Source organism: Coturnix japonica, chromosome 5 (genome assembly GCF_001577835.2).
Source record: "Coturnix japonica isolate 7356 chromosome 5, Coturnix japonica 2.1, whole genome shotgun sequence".
Taxonomy (NCBI): domain Eukaryota; kingdom Metazoa; phylum Chordata; class Aves; order Galliformes; family Phasianidae; genus Coturnix; species Coturnix japonica.
Window position 1 is genome coordinate 3,050,092 of NC_029520.1, and position 24,329 is coordinate 3,074,420.

Genomic DNA, 24,329 nt, shown 5'->3' on the forward strand with positions numbered 1-24,329 from the left:
CAATGCCAGCAAAAACAGACAGCCCATCACCTCCCTGCAGAGCCCTCTCCTCCTTGTTCATGGAGGACCTCAGTGAAAGTGGAAGAATAGAGTGCCCTGGCTTGATCAGGCACAGACTTGTCCCACCATTTGAGCACCCTGTTGAGAGATAACTGAGGAGTATGCCAAAGGGTCTTGCTATGAGGGGATCCAGCTTGATTTTCAGCTCATCATGCTGCCCTGCAGGCTGCAGAAAGCTTACATTTGAGGAAGAGGTACAGACACCTTTGTACTTCCAAGGCTGGGTTGCACTTCTCATTTCTGAGCTGTCATTTCATTTAATTTCCAGTAGATGCTACTCTACTCTAGATGCTAGCCATAGCCACTAATCACTCCTTCCCTGAACACCAGACCAGCAATGCTTCTTCATGCATTCTCAGAATACAGGAAAATAGCCTTTCACCATCAAAATTTGATCAATGGCACAAAACTTCTTAATTAGCAAACAAAAAGGAAAGAGCAGAGGCTTGAGTCAGATCCTGTGATATTCCTGCCTAATGAAGCCCACGCTGGAAGGCTAATACAGGGCTGGATTCAGTCATTTAAAGACATTTTGGTAAACAATAAAGAAAATACATGAAATCACATTATGTTTCAGTAGTGCTGGTCAAAAGCAAGGATGTGCGTTTAAGAAGTAATGAGATCTCATTTGGTAGTGAAATAAAAGAAAATGGAACACAGAATCCTTTCAGAAGAGACTCTGTGAATACAGAACACACAAATTTGGTCACAAATGGTTTCACACTCCCATTTGTGACATTTCATATGATTTGCACAGCTTATTTTTGACATATTCTCTGCTTTTCTCAAAAGGAACATGTAGCAGAATCCTCTCCATTAGATAAAGAGTTATCGGTGCTCTTATAAAGTATTTTGAGGTAAAAGTTACAGTTTAGCTAAAAAAAAGGATTAGTCCTGAGCCATTTTAATCCACATGTTCACCAGTGCTCTGTACCATGGACACCAAAGCCCAGCAATCATCATAAAGCAGAGAGAGCCTCCTAAACCAAGCCAGGCCAGAACTCACATTCATTTTTTTTGCCATCACATGCTTTGCAAGCTTGTGCTGGTGGCACTCAGGCCATGGAAGCATCCCACATTCATCCAGAGCCAAGCTGAGAAAATGGGAGAATGCCAAGTTTCCACAAGGGAACTGAACTGACACTGAACACCCAGCAGGACAAAAACCAACAGGGATGTGGGACATCCCACCTGCAGAAGGCACCCAGCACATGCCAAGGAACGCTGGGAGAGAGGAGGCCCCCCAAAAGCCAGGCAAGTTCCTGCTGACCCTCAGGTGCATGTTCCCCTCTAGACCTCAAGGCTTATGCATCAGCTGAGCATCTCTCAGGAGGAGAAACACATGCATGCTGACTGATAAAACAAGAGAACTTCTGTGAAAGTACCAGGAAAACAAACAAACAAAAACCATCAAAAAACAAACAAAAAGACAAGGAAGCATTTAGACTATAATTAGTGAAGTCTACAGTGAATATTAATGAATAACACCAAGCAGTACTTTTGCCAACATTGCATATTCCTATAGTGGCTCATCTACAGAAATCTCTGCCTTTCTTCTGATATTTTCAGTAAATTTAAAAGTAAGTGGCAGCATTAACTTAATCTTTTATTTAGCTAATAGGAGCAAGTCGCATTAGAGCATTCCTGGAATAAATGTAAATGTACTTTATACTGAACACATAATAGCAAATCCACGTTCAGCTGGGAACTGTGCTAAATACAGCTTTGTCAAATCTTGAGCTTTTACTGCAAGTGTCACATTATCTGACCTTTTTCTTAAAGCTCTAGTTACCAGAATTGTATCATTATGTGAAAATCTCAGCTCTTATTAGGGAAATAAAGGTTTCCAGCTCTTATGGCTACAGAGAAAATGCCATTTCCAGAGGCTCCTGAAGTAAATGAGAGGTACTTGAGCATCAAAAAGAAAAAGAGAAGATCCGTCTGCATGATTCAGGCATCTGTAACTATGAGTGGGAAACTATGGGAGAAAACATTGCCTGAGCTGTTGTATAGTTAGAATAACACAAGGGTATAGTGATAATTACAGAGTAAATAGCCAAAGGGTATCTAAGCAAAGACTTACCAGTGCTGAGGCATTCAGTCAAGATGGATACTCGCCAGTGTTGAGGCTCACCACAAAAACTCCACAAAAAAGCAACCTCCAGAAAGAGATGCTACCTTAGTGGTGGTCAGCCCTTAAATGGGATCTAGGAGAGGTGGAGTCAAGCTTCACTCCTTCCAGGAGCACAGCTTACCTTCACCTGTGCTCCTGCAGCTGACTTGTCTCTTGCCTCAGGTGGTTAATCAGAGGTTCAGGCTGTGATCAACAGTTTCTCTTACAGCTTACATTGAACATTTTAGGTTCCCTAATTCAGCATCAGGAGAGAGATGACAGCAAGAGCATCCCAGGAAGCGGAGCAGGTACATACAGGGCACCACACACAGTGTGAGTTATATGGTCTTCCATGGTGCAGAAGTTCTATGGCACTATGCCCACCAGTTTTCCATCTCTCTCTACCAGGCTGGTGGTTCTCATCCCATTAGCAGTGGGGACTTCCAGCAGGGCTGAACATGGTGGGGGAGGATCCTGCATGCCTACGATAAGCACTAGGAGGTTAAAGTTGCTTTGGCCTACTCGGCAGAGCTGCCCTCATCGCTTTCAGTGCTTCCAGAAGGTGCTGATTGCCTACGGCACTTTCCTTGCAGGCACCATATTTCCTCATTGCAACACAGGAAAGTGGGATGTGAGAATCTTCTTATTTGAACTTAAAGATGATAGGTCAGTCTGGAAAAGAAATTAGACATGGCCAATTCTGCCATTGCTTCATAGTGAGACTTGAACAAATCTCTTAATGCTCCACCCAACCAACTGTACAGTGCCCAAGTACCCCTCAGTGGTGTCCTGGGAACAAGTAATTCAGGAGTGTGGAGGGTCAGCTGCTCGAACAGCGAAGATGTTTCATTTTATTGATGCTTTCCTCTGCCTTTTGTGTATTTCACAGCCCATCACTCGGCTGGGAAAGACCTGGGATGCCGCAGCTGTCAGCTCTTCCCTTTCCAGTCAGCAGTAACCTAGGCAATATGCAAACAGCTGCCAAGATGGAAGCAGGGCTTTCCTCCTTCCTTGCTCAATGCCTTACGGCAGTGACTAGAAAGGGCCAGCAACCCTACTCAAATGCTGGAAGTGAAAAAAATGAGAAACTGCTGTGAATCCCAGACGACCACACAGCTAAATAAGAGAAGCAGAGAGGAATAATCTCTTAAAAAGGCCATCTGATCCATTAGGAAAAACAAACAAGCACTTCTTTTCTCCATTTTCCTGAAAGCACTGTTAGTGCTGAAGCAATGCCCTGCCATGTTCCATGGTGCTTGTGCAGGACATTAATTTGCAGGTGATCAATGAGAAACTGAGACAGACCTTACCAGGAAAATGGAACAGATCAGTGTCGTGCATCAGGTATGCTGTAATTGAGCCATCAATTACAGCATACACCACCTAAACCCCATAGGCTTGGTTTTTCACTTTATGGCTAGATGTATCATAAATAATACCTTCAGTACAATGCCTCCACCATTGATTTTAATTGATTGCTATATTGATCCCATGTGTGCATGTGTCAAGGCTCTCCGTATCTGGTCAGAGCACTCATGAAAGCAACACGTGCTTGTGCCTTATGGGAACAATGTTCCTGGTGCCACTCTGCTACCCTGATGTCTCTGGCTGCTGAGCAGCTGGGGTCTGAAGGTGGGTCAGGCTGGCTGGGGGAAAACGGGAGGGGATGCAGGCATATTCCTCGTGGTACAGTGCTTGGCATGGGTACATCTGGGTGAACCTACAAGGCAGCCCCACAGCCAGGTTAGAAGAAAGCAGCCAGAAGGTGATCAGCACATTGGGAATTCCACCTCTGGGTTTCTGAGTGATGCGCGTTGCCAAGCACTCAAAGAACCAGAAATGTCAATTCTCTTATATCAGCAGACAGATTTTTCTTTCTTTTTTTTTTTTTTTATTTCTTTCTTTTCTTTCCCTTCCTTTCTTTCCTTTCTTTCCTTTCTTTCTTTTCTTTCTTTCCCCACTCCAGTTTCTATAGATAGCTCAGGCTTTCAGAACTGGCATGATGCAAACACCATTGCACAACAGCGCACTGGGGATGGCACCCAACATGGGGGTGAGGGTGGGGATGGGCAGCTTGCACACAGCACCCAGGGGATGTTGTAACAGCTGTGCAGGGAGACATCTGCTTCTCACCACAGCGCCTCCATTCCAGGCACTGCACAAGCATGAACAAGCCCGAGTGAGGGCTGTTCCTGTCTAAATCCCCATGTCAAACTCACAGCCACAAGGTCTGACCATCTGACCAAGGGCCTGTGCTGGACTCCCATTGACCCGCTCTAAACTGCCTCCTGCATGCCTTCCTACATCGGGCCCCAGTATCTGCAGCAAAAAACAGGCAGAATGTGCTGGTCCCTGGCTGACCAGGAGCCCTACGCAACAGCATGCAAGATCATATTCACATCATGTGCCCAGCCCTGTGCAAGAAAAGATGAGGTAGAGGGGCCTCACGGGGAAATGATGCAGTGTTGCTCTGTGCGGCCAGAACTGACGTCTGGCACCCACATTTTCCTTCATTTCAATCCTCGAGTGCACTCGATCCTCCACTCTTAGACAGAGTTCTAGTTTTGCAGGAGGGGAGTTATTCTGAGCATCCTTTTTAAATGCCCTGTGGGTGGGAGTATTTCCAGTTTGGGCATGGTGCGTGTATTTGGATAAATAAAATCATCCTACAAAGCCAACATTTGCATTGACAACCAATACAGCATGTGCCCGAGCCGGTGACTCACCCAGCTTGTCATTTTTTTGTTCGGTTCCTTAACGTATGGTTCCATTTATACCACAGTGTATTTATAACGTAGATATTTTAATATCAAGGAACAAATATTTGTTAATGTGCGTCTGTGGAAGGAACAGAGCTCCGCCTTGGGTGACATGCTGAGATCTGCAGAGCTTCAAAACGTTTTATGGCATTATGTGCCACCCACCTCAGCCGCCATAGGAGCGACCAGCGAACAGAACAAAAACCAGACAAAATGAATGGGAAAGCGGAGCCGGGGAGCTCAAATGTGCCCCAGGCTGCACATCAAGTCTGCGGCAAAACCGAGGCACTGTGGGTTTCTTATCCCTGTGGGATCCATGAGGCGAACTGCATTTCAAGTACATTCATGTAAATCCAAACCAGACCGTTGGGCTGGCTTTAATTTACCAGAAAGCTGAACTCGCTCCGTGTGGGAGTGCAAAGGCTGACCCAGGAGGCACCAGGGCCACATGAAGCCCTGCAAAGAGCTGGCGAAGGGCCTTGCTGGTGCCCTGGGGTGGCAGCAGCCCCTGGGCCAGGCCAGGCTCTGTGTCTCAGCTGCAGCCACGCAGGCAGTGGAGCAGCCCGTGCCCTGGTGGCAGTGCGGTCAGCCACCTTTCTAAAGAGCCCAGAGCACTTCTCTTGCCCTGCGCTCTGGCAGCAGCCAACAGCCAGAAATTCTCTGGCCTAATCAAGCCCAAACCAACACAGTGTGGAATAGCAGCTGCTAGGTCCATTCCCTACTGCTTTATCAAGCCCTCAAGCCCCTCAGTTCTGCATACCTGGCCCTTTGCAGGGGCAAAGATAGACTCTGCAGCTGACAAAAAAAATCTTGTATTTAAATTATTGAATTAATGTGACATCAAATGACCAAGTTAGTGGGCATGGAGGTGGTGGGCTGACAGTTGGACTAGAAGATCTTAGTGGCCTTTTCCAACCTTAATAGTTCTATGACTCTAAAAGAGAGCAGAGTATAAACTCTGGGAAAGATTCAGAGATATCCGGGCTTGCAGCTTTGTTCTGAAGTGCTCCGACACATTGGTGTGTAGGTGGCCACGCTGGCAGCCTTTCACCCAACTGTAAATTATACTTCAGCAGAATGTTCTGCAGTTATAGCCATGTGTAATGCCTGACACGTCCTTTGTTTGGGGTGTTGCACCAGTTCTTAGAAACCGCAGATATTGACTGCGTTAGGAAGCACGCAACTGAGAAGGCTGCGGTCCTCAAAGTGACTTTGTGATGTGGCAATGGCTTGCAGACCTCTAAATTGTTTCTTGCCCCAGAAACTGTTTATCTTAGCATCTTCTTGTACCAACTTCCTGCCTTGAAAGTTCAGGCAAGGCTTCAGGTTGTCAGCCCATGCACTGTATTATTTTTCCAGAGGCAGGCGGGGCTGATTAGCTTCTATAGCAGTTGCTTGCACTACTCTACCCTCATTATTTCCTAGAATCACCATGCAGGCAACCATTATAAGCTGTAAGGACATGCAGAGCTATGCCTGGAATCTGCTTTAATGTGGAGGAGGTGTACACCACAGCCATCCTGCCACCTCTAACCATGGGCAACAACCTGGTGCTTTATGCCCGTGTTTCCTGTGCCCATTTGCCTGTGACCCCCGCTGCACGAGCTGGCTGCCACCAGGGTCTCCACACAGAGTAAGGCTACCAGGTCCTTGGGAAGCTGCTGGCAATAAGCATTTAGAAGAAATACTTTTCTTCCCATAGTCCCTTTTGGGTGTTTGCCTCGCTGCCCTGAGAAAGAAAGTAGGAGGTAGTTTTGTCAGGGCTATACCAGTTTGTACATGAAACATGTGTGTATCCACTGAAGACAGAATGCAGAGCTGAAAGCAGCATAGCCTCACAGGGCTGTTTCCTAAATCAGAAAGGCTAAGGTGGCAGCACTATTTTTGTTACACAAACACGGCCATATTGACTTCTCATTGTTTTTAAATAACAGATTCCCAAGGCCGGAGTCCAAATATAGTGAGGATTCTATTAAGGAACATGCTGGGGTTAGAGCAAAAATGAGTTTCCCAGCAGAGTGGCCTTTAGTTAAAGGTCAGAATAAAAAAAAATCTAATTGGGAACCTTATCATTATAGTTTAAAATATTCAGTGTAGAAGCCAGTTAAAGGAATATTTGGTGCAGCAAGCACCCTCAGCTCTTAGAGGCTGTTCAGACTATCACAGAATCACCAAGGTTCGAAAAGACATCTAAGATCATCCAGCCCAACCTATCACCAATAAAAATAATAAAAAAAGCCCCACCAATCAACCCCAAAACATTTCAGTTCAAGCCCATTGATTTATATCAATCCCACAGTCTTTAGCTACCCTATGTGGTAGCAACTGCTTAAAATTAAATAGATAAGTTTCTTAATCTTCCCCAACCCGCATCAGAACCCCCCCAACTTCAGGTGAGACCTCAGTGCTGCTCCTGTTTAATTCAAGTAAGTGCATTCCTTCCCTTTCTTGTTTTAATTGCCCTGACAGAAGGTATCTTCTCAATGACACCTTAATTAAGGGAGGTGCCCTGTGGAAGCAGTGGACCGGATCCACCTGGGATGAACTGATACACAATTCCTCACCTTCTCACTGCACCTGAATATTGCCTTGCTACTCTGTTCAAAAACCTTTCACTGTTTGCCACTCTTCTCCGGCTGGGTAATTTAAAAGCCTGACTATGTGCCTTGAGATTTGCTCCAAGTGATAACAGCTATGGAATTACCCTTTTCCTTCCCACCTGCTGCTGGGTACAAATAAAGGTTTTGGGGTGCCCATCTGTTCTTTAGTTACCTGTGCCATATATACATAAAACAAGACAACTCAGTGTATTCCCCCATCTCCGCTTCTGTCTTGGGCAAAGGCTGGCACCATGGAAGGCCCGCAGTGAGGCACAAGCATGACGCATCATTGGCATAGAATCACAGAATCACAAAGTTTGGAAAAGACTGCTCAAATCCCCTTGCCCAACCACAGTCCACCCCACCATGCCCACTGACACAACTCACAGTGCCACATCCCCATGGTTCTGGAATACCTCCAGGGATGGTGACACCAGACAAGGCCCCATCATTCCAGTCAGCAGCAGTTTGCCTATCTATTACGGCTTCTGTTGGCTTATGCTAGGATAACAATAAGGCAGGGAGCCCATGTGCATGTGTGTTTAATATAAATGATCATCTGCAGAAGCACTGCTTCCTAGGTTCTTGCGGTGATGGTACTGGCACCAATCTCTTGGGAAATTTCTGAAGAGAAGTTGCTTTGGTTTTCCTTTCTCCTTCAAGTAATATTGAAGTTTTCTATTCATCACAAAGATTTATTGATTTTTCTAGGCTTATGGGATAATTGAATATACAAGGGTTTGGCAGCTCTAGCAGAGCATATTCTTTTAGAAACGCTAACAGTATGTTAAATCTGAGGAATTCCACTCTTGGTACTGTGTGGGGGTCATAACTAACCTCAGTGCTGTGGATATAAATATACATGACACCACTTAAAAAGCAAGCATGAGACCGGCCTATAGCTGTGGAACTTGGGCCTCACGTACCTGTTTATTATTCACAGTAGTGACTCCCCAACACGCTTCCATTATAGCCATTATTTTTGCAGCTGAATAAAACCATTCCTATTTGTCATTTGTGGGTTTTTAGTCTCACGAGGACCTATGGGCTAGAAAGAGATGGAAATATATCCGTTGTGAGCATCCTCATGTTTTATGGAAAGCAAATTCTTGCCAGCACTCCCCTCCCGATGCTAACTGTCCAGCTACGAAACAGGTGGCTATCTGCCCTCCAAGGGAGATTTTATTGCTAAAATAAAGTAAAAATTGTTTTAGAACAAAGAACACACATCTTTATAGTAAAACTCGAGTTTGTTTTACAGTTAGAGAAAAGAGTCACATGGTCCCCCAAAAAACCCCAAGTTTTTTTTTTATATATATATATATTGAAAATATATTTAAAAACATAAAAAACTCTATAGTTAAACATATATTATATTAATCAGTACACTTAAATATAGCTTAATTATATTTACAATATGACGCAGTTGCTTTTAAATTTTAATGCCAATTTCAGTGTTTTCTTTTTTCCAAAAAACATAAAATTATATAAATATACAATAAATATTTATGTTACACAAGGTGAATAGTAGAGAACAAGGCCACAGACATGAACTTACATTTGCAAGAGTCTTTACTTAACACAGCACTAGGCCTGCTGACATGCATGATATACCTTTGTCACAAACAGACCACAGCAAGATTTCAATTAAGTGACATGACAGAAAACCAAGCCCCCGCCCCCAACTCTGTTAACTGAACTGAGCCTGCGATCATGTCTGCATTGGGTCAAGCAAACGAGAGCCATAGGACTGCACTTGAACTACCAATTTCACGTTATACCCGTGTCAAAAGCATCAGCTGACACACAGATTGCAGGGAGCAAGGTTCCTCCCTACATTCTCGCTGCTGTTCCTTAGTTCTCCCCACACACAAGGGCTGCTCCTTTGGGTGTACTCAGTGGGGAAAGCTCAGCAGCCAACGGCACACAAGCAGAAAGGATGGGAGGAGACACTCCATCAGGTGGCTTTGCCAGAAAAGCCACTGAAGAGCAAAAGCCATCTGTTTGTGTACGTACCAAAAGTTGCAGTCCCTGCTCCTAAAGATAATACAAAGTGTTTTTTCTCCATTTTGTATCAACACGGGGGTTACATTTTTGAGTTACTTTAAATACAAAGCTACTCTATGAGAAGCCCTATTCATTTCAATTACTCACCTAGGGAGCTAACAGCAGCACTCAGCCCTACCATCAAACCATTTCTACCCTGCAACAAGCACCGCTGGGACCTATTCCAGGTGAGAATGACTGAATTGAAGGTGAACCCATGGTTAGCTTTGATGATCTGTCACTCCTTACATTCACCAAAGCATGCTTGTGAGTTAGGCTACCACCACACTGTCCCTCTGCAGCCGTTCAGAAACACTGCCGAGAACAACAGCACCCAAGCGATGTTCAGGTTACTAAATGCCATGGATTGGAATATGCATAAACATCCTGGCTACAGAAAAATGGGTCTCTCCCTCCCCACAAGCGTCCAGTCTACATAAGGATTTTCTTAATGCTGATTTTTAGGTGGGAATGCCTCAAGTCTGAAGCTCAAGTAGGTCACATAGTGCTCTCTTCTTGTTCACAGCCCAGCAAGCATGCAGTCAAGACAAAATACAAAGTTCTTTTTACAGTGAGGATAACTCTACTTTGACAGCCTGGCAAAAGAAAGCCCTTTTAGCCTACGAAGAAACCACTTTGTGTCTATGCCAGCCCACAGAAGCCAACAGACAGGGTTTCTACTAGGAGTAATATCAATTCTGCGTTAAATATATTCTTCACATGAGATCATTAAGGGGGCTGATATTTCAAATTAGCTTCGCCCAGTCCAGTTTTTAATTAATCTCCGCAGACAAACCAAGTAACGCAGACTTTACAATACTTATGTCTTAAAGCATTTCCCTCTTTGCTCAAGCTACTTTGTCCAGAGGATTTACAAATGCAGCATCTATCTTTAGTGAGCTCACTAACGAGCTATTTCTGCGTCTCCACCCACTGTATCGAGATAAAGTGCTATGCCTGGCTCTGAAGCTTACAACCTGCCTTTTTGGAACTACTTCTGTCTGGATCACTGAAGCGGTAGCACAAGACCTACAAAGTGTCAGAACCTAAGCAGATGTTAAGCCAATCAAATCCAGCCCTTGCTCCTTGCTTACTTTCAATGCCAACTCTTGTTTCACAAAGGCTGACAGCAGAAGTAGACATGTACATAAGTGTTGACTGCCTCCATCCCTGGCTATCACAGCACTCTGGGGCCAGCATACATGCTCTGGAGCACAAGGCCACACTATGTACACCAATGTGCAAGGCACAGCCTTCCCTCCATGAGGAGATGCACAGGACCAGGTTCAGAGACAAATGCAATCTGGACAGGCTCAGTCAAACCAAAACCATTCCTCACTACTGAGATGACCAAGCTCTCCAGTGCCGTGACCGCCCTCTGATTCACTGGGAGGGTTTGAGAGCCTGTTCTATGGACACCACTGCTGCGCTTGGCTAAGACACTGGATCCAAGCGCAGACTTATTACACTGTTATCGCTCTCAACACTCCATAAAGTACTTTCTACATGACAAGCTCCAGTTGTATGCTGAGTGAAATACTCTAAAGCTCACAGTCAACTTTCTTTGAGAGAGGAAATGGGAGGGGACCCCAAACACAAACAAATATGGTATAAAGAAAGGCAAGTCTCAAAAGACAACGACTTAATCAAAAATAACCCAGCAAAGCATGTTGACAGACAGTTAACTAAGTGCTGTCCTTAAGCCTGAAGTTCAACAATGTGAAGTGGAACATCACCATTCTTTTTCAGTTGCCTCTTTATTTTTTTTTTTATCAGTAGTAGTCAGATTGCTATTGCAAACACCTTCACAACATACAAAAGAAACAAAACCCAAATCTGTCTTTAATCCAGAATAAGGTTATGTGGGTTTTTTTTTTGTTCTTTTTTTTTTTTTTCCTTCCAAATCTGATGGGAGTTCAAAAATAAGAGAAACAGTAAAACTATGACAACAGCACCTTGACATTGTTTTAATTCCAACGCTATCAGAAGGTAAAAGCGGTAAACAGATATAATACCAACAGGAATAAAGATACTTACTGTCTAAAATGTAAACGGAATGTTTTGGTTCGATTTATTTCTCTGAAAGAGGACAGTTTATCATCGATTCACAATTGAAGCAGCATGCAATTTTCTTTTTTTTTTTAAATTATTATTTTTAAAGATCTTTTTTCTGTTTTCAATTCTTGGCAACGGCGACAAACCACAACGTTATCGAGGAATGTAATGCAGACTTTTTAAGTTTGTTTGCTTTTTTTTTTTCTTTTTTTCTTTTTTTTTGGTTTTTTTTTGTTGTTGTTGTTTTGTTTTTAATTTGTGCGCAAATGACTTTGACTTTTGTTCCCTTTCAGGTCATGGATATGTTCAATAAATAGATCGTGGAATCACTGTACTGTATAAACTTCAGTTATACATGCAGTCCATAAAATTATTTTTTACCGAATAATTTACCCTGTTATGTATATATACAAATAGATAACTTTGTCTCAATATAATCTATACAACGCGAGCCCACTATCTTCCCCTTTTAATGGTTAATGTACATACACAGGAAGTGTCTATTCTTATAAAGCGCCAGCCAACTCTCTTTTTGTTATCCATGGTGAGAGCTCTCACGTAAGACTGGGTAGTTCGGCACTGCGAGTTCCAATGCCTCTTGTCTATGCCCCTGCAGCCTTCCTTTGTGTACCCCTTGGGGTTGCATTTGGTCTCATAGAAGTATTGCTTCAGTTGGCCTTTAGGTACTGGGACTTTTTCAAGCACTGTGACGGTTGCGCCAGACATGTCCACTGCAGTCTTTTTCTCCGCTGCTGTTACCCACTCGCTCGTGCTGTCACAGACGCTCAGTTCCCCACGGCGAGCTGGGTCAGAGTGACGCCGGACTCTCATGGACATGTTTGCAGCATCCAGGTAGTTTTTGTACTCCTCAAGCAGAAAGAGCAGCGGGGGTTCCAAAGGCACTTGACTGCTCAGCATGACTCGGGATGTGTACAAGTCCGCATCCTTGTTTTCCTCACTGGGCTGGATGTCCTGATCCTCATCTAAAAGCTCCTCTATCACGTGTTCGAAAGTGTCCGCCAGCGACGTCAGTCCTCTTGAACCAGCATTGGGCCCATTTAGGCTTTCAAGAGTCCCGTGGGTCCGAAGACCTGGGTAAGCCAAGCTGCCTTGTCCTCTTACACCAGCTTCTTTCATCGGGGCAGCTTTCATGCAACTGAAGTATGAGATAACCATAGTAAGGAAAAGGATGGTCATCACTCTTCTAACTTGGTGGAACTGTTGAGGACAAAAAGAAGATGAAAATTAGCTTAAGAGAAACAAAGTCATCAAAATTCACCTAAACTGTCATGAGACATTATGCTTTTCCTGCAGAGATATACTTCATGCGTGCAGCTGCAACTCATTATCAGTGGAGAAGCATACTCTGGTACAAAGGTGTTCCTTTAATTTAGATATCCAGATAAATCATAAGCCAAAACTTGGGCAACATGGATAATGGTGAGTCAGTTCGTATGTGCCAATGCCTTGCTGTGATAAGTTTTAGATCAGATACAACACTAACTCCTTATTTACTGAATGATTACACCTATATTCAAGTAATAACAAGAGCAGAACAGCTATTTAGCAACATAGCACTTCAGCACTAAAAGGTAGCTTCAGAAGTGTGGAAGGTAAGACCCCTCTTTCAAGTGGAAAGGTAAATACTTTGTTTATTTATTTATTTAATCTTTTATTTTAAAGATCTCTCAATGCCAAAAATAGTTAAATCCACAAGAAACAAAACAGCACCGGGATGAACTGCATTTGTACTTTAAAAGCAATCCTCAAAACAGAGGAAGAGGCCATACACCTCTGAGGTCTCACCAGGTCAATCCTTCAACTAAAAGTAGAAGGTATGTACACATAAATATAGAACAAGAAAATGATGCAGGACTATGTGCTTGTAACCCTACTAAACTGGAACTGGAAAGATTGCTCGCATCACTTGAATGCCATGGGAAGGACATACCGGATTACAGCACTGATAAAGCACTAAACTGAAATGACAGTACCAGGACCACTGTGCTGTGTTTCCTCAGAGCCCCACATCAGCCATTCTCAAGCAGGCAAAGCGTATATTCTAGCCAAGGGCTTCACATGAAGACCCACAACAAGGCCAGGCCACACCATGTTGCCATATACAAACGAAGAGCAGCTTGCCTTGTTTCTCTCACATTCTGCCTCCAGTTCTGGATTGCATTACAGGCAATGCCTTGAAGCTTATCAATTGGCTTGGCTCTTTCTTCATTGAGCATAGAGGGACAGCACCAGCTAACAGCATCAGTAAGAAAACTCCTCACCAGCTTTGGAATTAGTGAAACTCATTCCTACCAGCACTCCAAGCAGTTTGGGCTTGCACAACTGCAGCCATGTTTTTTGCTAAGCCTCCATATGTTTCTCAGGGTATAAATCATTTCCTCCTGAAGAACAGAGTATGTACTTACGATACCATCACGAGAGTCCCTCAAATCCTGCTGTGACACAGAGCTATACCTAGTCTGATCCTGAGTGCAACTACAACATCTATCATGTCCAGTGGTTATATTTCCCTCCTTCCCATCTGCACTCTCACCAGTTCTGCTTGCTAGAAAGCAACAGCATTGTTCACATTTTTGAAGCAGCAGCTAATGCTTGTTTCGTAGCTTTTGAAGTTCGCTCGGAAGTACCTCATACTTGGCAGCACTCACTGGAGTAAATGCTATTTCTGCTTGCCAGCAGGGTGCTATGTAAAAAGCCTTATTTCATCTCCTGCAAATACGCTATGGGAAACTTGTACTCTTCAGACTCCACCATGGAAAGACAATCCATCACAAAACACACAAAGAACATGAAATATGTACTAGAAAGGCAGTGCCTGACACGTGGGTCTCAAAGTCTACTTAATGAAGTGTTGGGGGGTGGAGGGAATAAAAGAAAACCAACATACTTTTTGTGCCCAAACCCTCCCCTACTAAACCAAATTCTGGCTAACAATCACCTCCTTCCCAGCACAACTTCACTTTCTTGCCTCCACCTCTTTTCCTGTTTGGAAGTGTTACTGTGGCATAGATTTATTAGGATTAAACAAACCTGACATCTGTGACTCACAGGAACACAGTGTTTGCTCTAACCATGCAGAACATTAATATTTTGCATATTTTTCATCCTGGGATTTTAAAAACACATTTTACAGGGAGCAATATCAGATTTCTTCCTCAAAGGGAAGAAACAGACACTAGAGATGATTTACCACACAATGAAAAAGGCTATCAGTCTTCCTTGGTCAAAAGTGGAGAGGCTTGACAGGGGGAGATGGAGTGGTTTAGCTAGCATAAAAGGACAGAGCCAGTGGGAACGAGAATCATACATTCCCTCTTCTGAGAATTCTCAGAATTCTTTCATATAAAAGGAAAATTTTAAAAAAAACCACAAGCCGTATTGCAACCTCTGACCACCAGAGCACTGAACATAACACAGATCAGGTGGCTCCTAATCAAGTCGTCGTTATTTTTATTAGAGTAGTGCCCAAAAGTCCCAGCCAATATCTGGACTCCAGAGGACAGAATGTGTCTGAGCACATACACAGGACCCAGAGGGCCCTCCAACATGACAGCGGCAGGACACAACACAGGAGGGACCAAGGCAAGCACAAAACAAACAGGAGCTTGCATCCATCAGTTATGTTTGCCTGTTGGAGGCTAAGTATTTGCTAAGTTAAGCCAAGGATACAGCAATTCCTGGAACAGGACACATCCTTCCCCATTATCACTGAGCTGTTTATTTATGATAGTCATGAACTTGATAGGATCCAAAATGACTAAAACAACAGAACTTCATTTGAGAGAAAAACTTAAAAGGAAGACAAGAGATGAAAAGCAGGGAGGTGCAGAGAAGCTCCACCAGGAGGCTCAGCATCCTCCAATTGCTGTCTGGTCACCGGATCTAGCAGCATTTTATCTCTAACATGAAATTAATCCTTCCTTAATTGGTTTTGCCCTCCATTTAGGAGCGAAACTGCTGTCAAGCTTGATCAATTTACATCCCATCTGACGATATCTGACTGTCACTATGGTAGGTACTACAAAAAAGTACAACTAGCCTCTGAAAACCAACAACTTTGACAGATTATTCACAAGAAAATGTGACCATCTTAAAAGCCACCCCTTTCCCTCCTACTTACATCAATAGAAAAGTATGTCAAAGTATGGTTTAGCAGTGCAGACACGTGGAATATCATTAGCAAGCAAACACAGAGATATATCTTTGTATAAGAACTGCAGACGAAGCTGAACAGGACAAGCAGGACATGAGAATCTTCTCCTCTACCTTCACAACGACTAGAGCAATATACATGGTCCTCAGGTTTCCCAATGAAATCATGTTGAGTAAAATAATAAAACTTCTAGGAAACACCTCCATTGTAAAGGCTGTAACTTCTCATAGAAGTTGCTTGGAATCTAGTAGTTTAAGATACCGTAAGCAGATTAAGACAATCCCATTTTGTGGATAGAAACAGCCTTTGAGCTACTCACGAACAGACTCATGGGTGTGCATGATTTCAGCTCTCACATAGTGAGCAGGACTAATATCCTAGCACAGCACTGGAAACAAACTGGACAGCATCTTCCAGTCATTTCTCCTCTACTCCCCAACTATCAAAGCTTAATTTTACATTGCTAGGATTAAAGACACTGGCTGGCTGGTTGCAATAGGTGCCTTACCAACTCCAAACACTGACAGATTACGTACACCCCGCCAATCACGAGGCAGGCACCACATCACCTGCATGGAAGTGGAAAGGGGTTGGAACACCAGACAAATCTGTACTTTGCCATTTTCCCAGCATGCTCCAGCTAAGCATTTATTTAAACAGATGAATGCTAGCTGCCTTGAGACTCAGCCTTAGACAGCTTCCTCGGGTCACACAGGATGTCTGTCAAAAAAGATGCTTGAGACCAGCTTCCTAAATGCTATCCATTTCCATGGCTGCCAGAGCATCCTTCCCCCTCTAATGCAGCATGACGAAACTGAAGCAAAGAAAACAGGTCACCCACCACAGACCAGATCTCAGGAAGACATGACCTAGTTTGTACTTCAATAAAGTCCATACAATTACAGCTAGAATAAAGGCACATAATTGTGGCAGCAGTCTTCACTAATGGGAAGGAGCCTTGTTAAATGAAGGTCATGTCAATTACCTACAGCTAGTTTACATATGCAGTCAATTACTTATCTGCACTGTTTACTTGGTATTTAGCATTTAATGAGAATTCACCAGCTAATTGTTTCATTCCATTATTTTTCCTTATTTTAAGCAGAAATCTAATTGCTTAACAGGTTCTGTTCCCAGCAGAAAAACCTGAAGAAAACTGTGAACATAAACTTGCTTTTCTGCATCCTGACATGTGCCATGAAAGTTGAAATAACATTCAGTAGTGAGCAGATTCCGAATCCTTTCATCTCCAGAAAAGAAGCATACAGTGGAATGTAAAATTAGCAGCAAGATGATAATTCTTTTCTCTTGCCATTTTCTAAGACCTTTATGCAGAAGTTCAGTTTCCTAAATGCTACTGAATGGCAAAGGCACGAGTTCCTACTCTACACATCATTACTGGAGTGTGTGAACAGATACCAAAATGGGATGCATGTCGGCACACGCTTTACAAAGACTTAATGTGCTGAGAACAAACAGCCTTCACCTTTAATACATGCATAACTGCCTGTCTGACGCACTACGGTTATCCTCACAGCTATTCACACCATCTGTATAATTAATTTTTATTACTGAAAATAAAGCACCACCCCCCCTACACACCCCCATGTATACATACATAGACACCCTTGCCCAATTTGTACTCTTTAAGTTGCTTCTTCATGTCAGGAAGAACCTGAACACGTGTTGTTTCCCCCCCCAAACCCCCCTTCACAAACCAAAACCAACCCAACACAACTTGTCCCATCGTCCAGAGGTGGGAAAGAACCCAAAGATAATAATAGGGGATATTAATGCCACAACATTACACTCTTGATCTTTCATGGAGTTACACACCAGTTTCCTACAAACATTCCTCATGCCTTTCTGGGTGGTCAAACAGCAATACAAAGGGCACACTTGCTTCAAAACTCTCACGAGGAATTCAGCTGCTCTTACATGAGCAGACTGGCCAGGCTCTTCATTACAAGTGTGCCTGCAGTTTACTTGGCAAAGTGCAGGTCTGAAGGAGTTCCCAGCAGGATTTCTGTCAGCCAGATCTTGGACCCAAGCTGCCCATACCAGGAAACAGGCACAATAAGTTTTGGCAGTATGCACAGGCAAAGGAATAGCAGACCAGGCTCACAGATGGTATCAGAGCTTTCAGAGAGACAACACCCATAGAAGAGAACAGATGTGCACTATTTTTATACATTCACAATGGGAGTTGCTGGTAGAGCCCATGGCACACACCCTGCTTTTCCAGCTGTTTGTACAGCATCCCACACAAGGGGCACCCCAACTGCACAGGGGTTTGCAATCATCACTGTAAACAAACCCAGCTCCATAAGGGGACCATGTGTTTGCCACATCAAGCTACACAAGGGAAGCCCTCTTCAAATACCAGCTTCCAGCAGATTTACACTCACCAAGAGTAGCATGGGTAGGGTAATATGCCATCCATACTCCTATTGCCATACCAGAAATGCCAGACAGAAGGAACAAGACTTCCAAGTCTCAAACCATGGCAGCAGCACATTCCAGGTTGAGAATCCACACCACTTTCCAAGCCTGAAATCGAGCTGGTTTAGAGAATTTGCTGTGATAAGATTCATGCAATTCCTAAGTTCATTCAAAAGTAATATTACATGACTTCTGTGAACTTTAAGCTCACCTAGAAGTTATCATATAACAAAAACAACCCTAAAACCACACAAAACAAGAAGCCAACCACAAAACCATTCAATGAAATTATAACAACTTGTTGAGATACTATCTAGATCCTCCACGAAAGCAAATAATTACAGTTCTCCAAAATCATTCACTCCAATTGCCACTAGAGTTTCATATAATGCTAACCCAACCTGTGCATTAAAGAACAGTAGGGCAGAGTCTCAGACCTTGGTGCAACACATGTGGTTTGCCTTTCATTTTACTCTTCAGTATGCAGCACTGTGCTGAATCACCACAGGACAATGCTATTCTGCCAAGTACATGCATGAAGCTCCCACTGAAGCCGAGGATAATTGGCATTTGAGAACAGGAACAGAATGGAGCACGTTGCAGGCAAACTAGCATAAGTTGGATCCTTTGTACTGTGACATGTGTCCAGCAGCCCTCCAACAACCCAGAAGCTGCTGTACCAGTAAAGCTCGCGTCTTACAAGCGCCTATAAACTACTGAACAGCGTGTAAAGCATCCCACGCACCCATCAGCTCCGCTGCAAATAGCAAGTGTCCTAGGACCTGTAGAACATTATGCACTCAACATGAATGTAAGAGAAGCTTAGCCAAGGAAAAGCAATGGTTAAGACAGTTAAAGCATCAGACAGTTACCCATGGCTGGGGCAGACAGTGCTTCCTCTACAGCAAGGGCTATACCCACTTCTGTTTTAAACACTTACTTTTGCTGAACTCCTGAATGTGTGTGGCATCGCTGTAAGGGAATACCTTGCTTTTAGCCATAGTCAGTCCTCGAAACGAAGCTGATCTGCACTGTGATGTGCATGAACCAGAAACTGGAAATGCCTGTTGTCAGACTCCTGACAGGTATTAACAATATGCCTGCTTCGCCAGTAGTGTTATCAGTCATCTTTTGGCTGCCTGCCCTCATGTGCAGACTTTTCTCAACACATGCTCAATTCAGCTGTTAGCACAGCATCTCTGTGGAAATACTTCCCCTACACGAACAAGAGATACGAGGTACCAGAACACCTTCTAGAAGTACTGGAATCCAAAGTTACACAAGAACTACTGGACCAGGAAAAGAAATCCGCAAGTTCACAAAGCCACCTCTATATGCACTAAGGGAGTAATGGACAGCTTCTATTTAACTGCCATTCTTTTATTTAAACACCATCAGGTGGGTCAGCAACTTAACCCATCTGGTTAGGCAGCCAGCCCCGCACCTGTCCCACTGTAAGAATTGTTTTATCTTCGGAGATAGCATTGTGTTGTGAAGTTAATGTATTAGCATAACTACTGAAAAGCCTTTGGCAAGAACTGCCGTCTCCACCACTAATACTTTATTTTGACAATGCAGCACATCACAGCTTTCAAAGCATTGTACTTTTCAGCCTGCTTTTCCTCCCCCCACCCCCTCCCGTGTGATATCATGTTGAAACAAGGTTGCTGCTATCACTGTTGGATTCTCTGTTCGTAACCAACTTTAAAAATTCAGGGGCCAGTTTCAACTGGATTGAGAAGGATACGAGTTTCACAGACAACACTACTTCCAGATTCCCCTAACTGGCAAGCGAGTAGCTGAGACCACCGAAATAAGCTTTCCCCTCCATCCCTAGCTGGGCAAACCTTAACAGCTCAGCAGCAGCTGGGCAAGAAGAGAGCAGCACACGGGCTTACCCCACCTACATATGTACAACACTGCACTGTTGCGACCACTTCGAATTCTCTATAGAAAAAGAGTCTGTTTTTAGTTAGAGGGGGTGAGGAAGTATATCTGACAACAATGCAAACTTCAGAAAACAAAGTTCAGTAGTTGCACTGTTACAGATTCAGGCATTTATTGGAACACAAGGAAAAAAAGAGAAGTAACTTCCTCCTGCAAAGCTGCAGGTTTTATCAACCACCTGCCTTCTCACAGTTATATAATGGTATAATCTCTTGCCCAGAGGAATATTACACTGTGACTTGTGTGAACAAGGCACATGGGCATTAGGTTGTCCCATCCCCCCCAAATTAAAGTGAAATTTACCTGACTGATGACTTTTCATACCAGTCATGAGATTGGTGGCACCATGGGAAGTTATTTCAATGAGAGCTGCTGAGGCTCACTCAAGTAGTACATATTCCAGCAGACCTAATTCTGGCACACACAGTCACTGCCTGGTATAAATCCATAGCGCTCTATTCATAGATTTGCACCAGCTGTGAAGTTGACCCAGCATTCACACGGTCATAAAATCAGATGGGGCCATCACCTAAACTATAGCTAATACCTATATCAGAACAATATGCAACAGGTTCCAGCAGAACAGCTTCCTCAACCTCCAGACTCCCCAAGGATATGCACATATTTAGGATTAATTACACTTTAAAGAGGAAGAAAGTAAGTTTCCTAGGTGTGCAGCCAAGCTCCCCCCTTCCCCCACCAACATAAGCACACAAATAGCCCAGACATGCCTATAAACAAAAGTATGCAAAACCCAGGCCAACACAATCCAACTTCCCTCCACTCCACTGTTAGGGTGTTTTGTTTCAGATACTCACACCCCCAACAGAACAAAGCAGTCCTGCTGCCAGCGTACAGTCCTCACTGTAAGAGCCCTTAAGCTCCAAAGGGTAGGCTCATAGATGGGATTTCAGTAATTAGACATTCCTCTATAAAAACTTCAATACCTGTCCCTTCACATAAGCAGATCCTACTGCCCTGCAGGGAAGGAGAGCCTCTCTTCAAATAGCTGGGAGTAGGGGGAGGAAGCAGAAAGTCAGAGAATCAAAATCACTCGGTTACTCCATAGAAAGCAGAAAGCTGTACTCCCAATCCCAAACCTCTGCATAGCACTGAAAATCCTCAAACTTACTAACCTATCCAAAATAAAATGCCTTATCAGATACAACCAATCAATCTACACAGGGAGTGAACAACTCAAAGAAGTTGAAAGAGAAGAGAGACCTGGTACTTACACTGCTGAGTCTCCAGTCGTGCAGCACTTCTTACAGAACACACTGTCCAAGCTTCCAAAGTGCTTTGCAAACACAGAATCTCAGCACACTTAGGTGAGGAAAAACCATATTCAAAACCTTGTTTTCCTACTAGGTAGGCTAAAGCACATGACAACATTTAAACAACTTTCCATGGGTTGCACAGCAAGTCACTGGCAAACCAGAGAACACGGGAACTCTTGCTCCCCAATCCCCTCCTTCAGCCCCTACAGAGCTACCTAAACCATATGCATCATTCACATACTTTGCAAATTTCTCTACAGTAAATTCCAGATCTATCCCTGAAAGAGGCAGGGCAGCTGATTAAAACCTTGGGGATATTATTTAGAATACATATGCTAGCTCACTTCCATCTGTGTTGTTAATTAGTTCCTGACCGTAGGTTAAATGTAGGGCATGTTGTCACCAGCCTAAGGTGGGGTGGCAGGACCTCCTGCCATTGCCATATGGCTTTTTGTTTCTTCTTTCATTCTTCAGCTTTGAGCCTCATGCTTCTAATTTGTGGGCTCAACACACAACAAGGTGGAACTGTTTCTGTTAATGCAAAAAAATATCACTCGCCGCCAAAACCTCCAAGAGGTTTGATTTGAAATGCCCAGAAGTTTGCTATGAAATGCAGGAAATAGCTATTCCCATGAAGAAGTAGGTATTGACCAGCCTTAGGAATGCAAAACAGGCAGCTTGCCAGGAACCAAAGGTCAGCCTTCACTTGGATAAAATAGCAATGAGCAAAGCCATCCTACGCATAACACATAGAGACATGTAGTACAGGGAGTGAAGCCATTATAGCAGACTCATCATGATGATAAATAATAAAAGTGTTAAAAGAAAGATCTACATCTGTCCATTAGCAGCAGCACCTCCACAAACGCATCTTTTTGGTAGAAAATACAAAAAGCTCAGGAGGTCCTGGTCAAACACCTCCAGGTTGTGTTTCAAAGAACGCCTGAATGCAGCACATCAACATTCTCGCTCAGTCATTTTCCAGTGAGCACAACTTAAATAATAACAGGTCAGGTGATGCTTTGCAACTGAAGAGTTGCTCCAGAATGTTTAACTTAAAAGTAGAAATAGACATTATTTACTGTGTTTTCTAGCTACCATTGCATAGCTAGCCTTTCATTCGCCAAAGGCTGGGGAAATTATCTGTGTTGTTTCCAGACACAGGATTCCAAAACTTTCCTAAACGCTACAGCAGTCACCGCAAACTAAGAGAACACCAATGGTGGACAGTTCTGGTTAAGAACCAGCTGACATGTGTTCATGGTGGAGGATTACAGAACTCAGGATGTCCCACCCAGGCTCATCAAACTTGGAGGTGGAACTCTTTGTAGGTGATGACCTATAAGTACTTTCTTCCTAACTCCTAATGAAGGTATGGGAAATTGACTGATATTTCCTTTTTGAACAACCTTGCTCATCATTACCGCTACTTTTGCAGTTAAAACTGCAGAGAAGGGTTGCACTGAGGGCAGCAGAAATTAATCATTAATAGCAAGTAAAAAAGAGAACAAGACTTGAAACGAGTCTTCCAAGGAAGCCAGCTTTTAAATTTAGATGCCGATCATGAGCTTGTAAGGGGAAAGCTCATTTTCAGACTTCATGCTAATCATTACATGAAATTTGTATTGCTGTGAGTAGATGCAAAGAAGCACCTGCTTATCTTTATCTTCACGCCATTTCATTGGCAACAATTTGCATGCATCATAGCAGTACCCTGTTGTTGTAATGAGAATCTGCGCAGTCGTCTTTCCTTCCCAATAAAAATAGCCTTTTTTCACCAGTCTGCAGGACATTAGACACCAAGTAAAAAATCATGACATTGATGTCAACCATTCCGCTTATACCTCCAAAGCAGAAATGGAGAACCTCAGTAATGTGTCCGTCTCACTTTGGTTCAATCCATTAAAAAAAAATTAAAAAAAATATTAAAAATGGCAATCATGATGTTCAGCAGCAGATTTACTCCACCACAGTTTCCTGGCACAGGTTCTGGTTAAGTCACCCTTGCCAGCTTAACCTCATTACCAGCTTCGCTTCCCCCTTGGACTTGCGCTGGTTTCCAGTACAAATTCTATCAAACAGCATTTCTCTCCTGGCATTTACAGCTCAGTCAAACTGGATTATCAACTCAAAAGGAATGTAAATACCAAGTGAAGATCCGAGTCTTAATGCAGGCAGCCAGCAGGCACAATTATCCAGAAATACCACAAAGCTCAGTCCCATCACTCATCCCAGCAGTGCCCGTACAATGTTGTACTGTGGTGGCAGCAGTGATGAAGGGGAGGTTGGTTCTCTTACAAACCCAGACCTTGAATCAAGTTTAGATTCTGCTTCTTTTTGTTTCAGTCCATCAAATACTGAACACACTGAGAGAACCATGTCCAGCATAAGGAAAGGTAAACTAAACCATATGGATATTAAATGTTGCACCAAGCTTAGAAAGTAAATGGCATAACAGACTAAGGAATTCAGAGATCATAACCTTTAATTCCTTGATCTAGCAGGAGAAGAAAAAAAAAAAAATACCCTGCATTTCTCCAGGAGCTGTTATGTTTAAAGAAAGCAGTGTTTTGATCATGTTAGATACAGCATAACGTGTGCTAGAGTTGACAGAAGATTATGCTCAACTCTTTGGTAAGACATAGGATTCAGCAAAAAGCAGAAAAGTAAGAGAGACTCCAGTCCTGTTCTTATTATTACAGCCTTAACTGCAGCAACATGCTCAAAGTCTTTCACATGCTAAGTTAATAAGGAGCATACAACAACTTTGCTGAGTTCCTCAGCCATTTGCCAGAACCTTCTTGCTATACTGCAAGGATATAAGCGCCTACAAGTCTACTTACAGCCAACTGCCCA

General features: G+C 43.4%; 1 protein-coding gene across 7 annotated transcripts in view; it reads right to left on the minus strand.

Moving 5' to 3' along the window:
- Positions 1-11,338: 11,338 nt before the first annotated feature.
- BDNF (brain derived neurotrophic factor) overlaps positions 11,339-24,329 on the minus strand; it is a 51,071-nt gene continuing 38,080 nt past the window's right edge. For 6 of the 7 annotated variants that reach the window (XM_032445013.1, XM_015863456.2, XM_015863460.2 and 3 more), the window contains one exon: positions 11,339-12,851. In XM_032445013.1, coding sequence (XP_032300904.1) covers positions 12,090-12,851 — 762 coding nt within the window. In that variant the 3' untranslated portion in view covers positions 11,339-12,089. Of the gene's footprint in view, positions 12,852-21,431; positions 21,761-24,329 lie in introns of those variants that run through there. The other variant, XM_015863459.2, reaches the window with a different exon arrangement.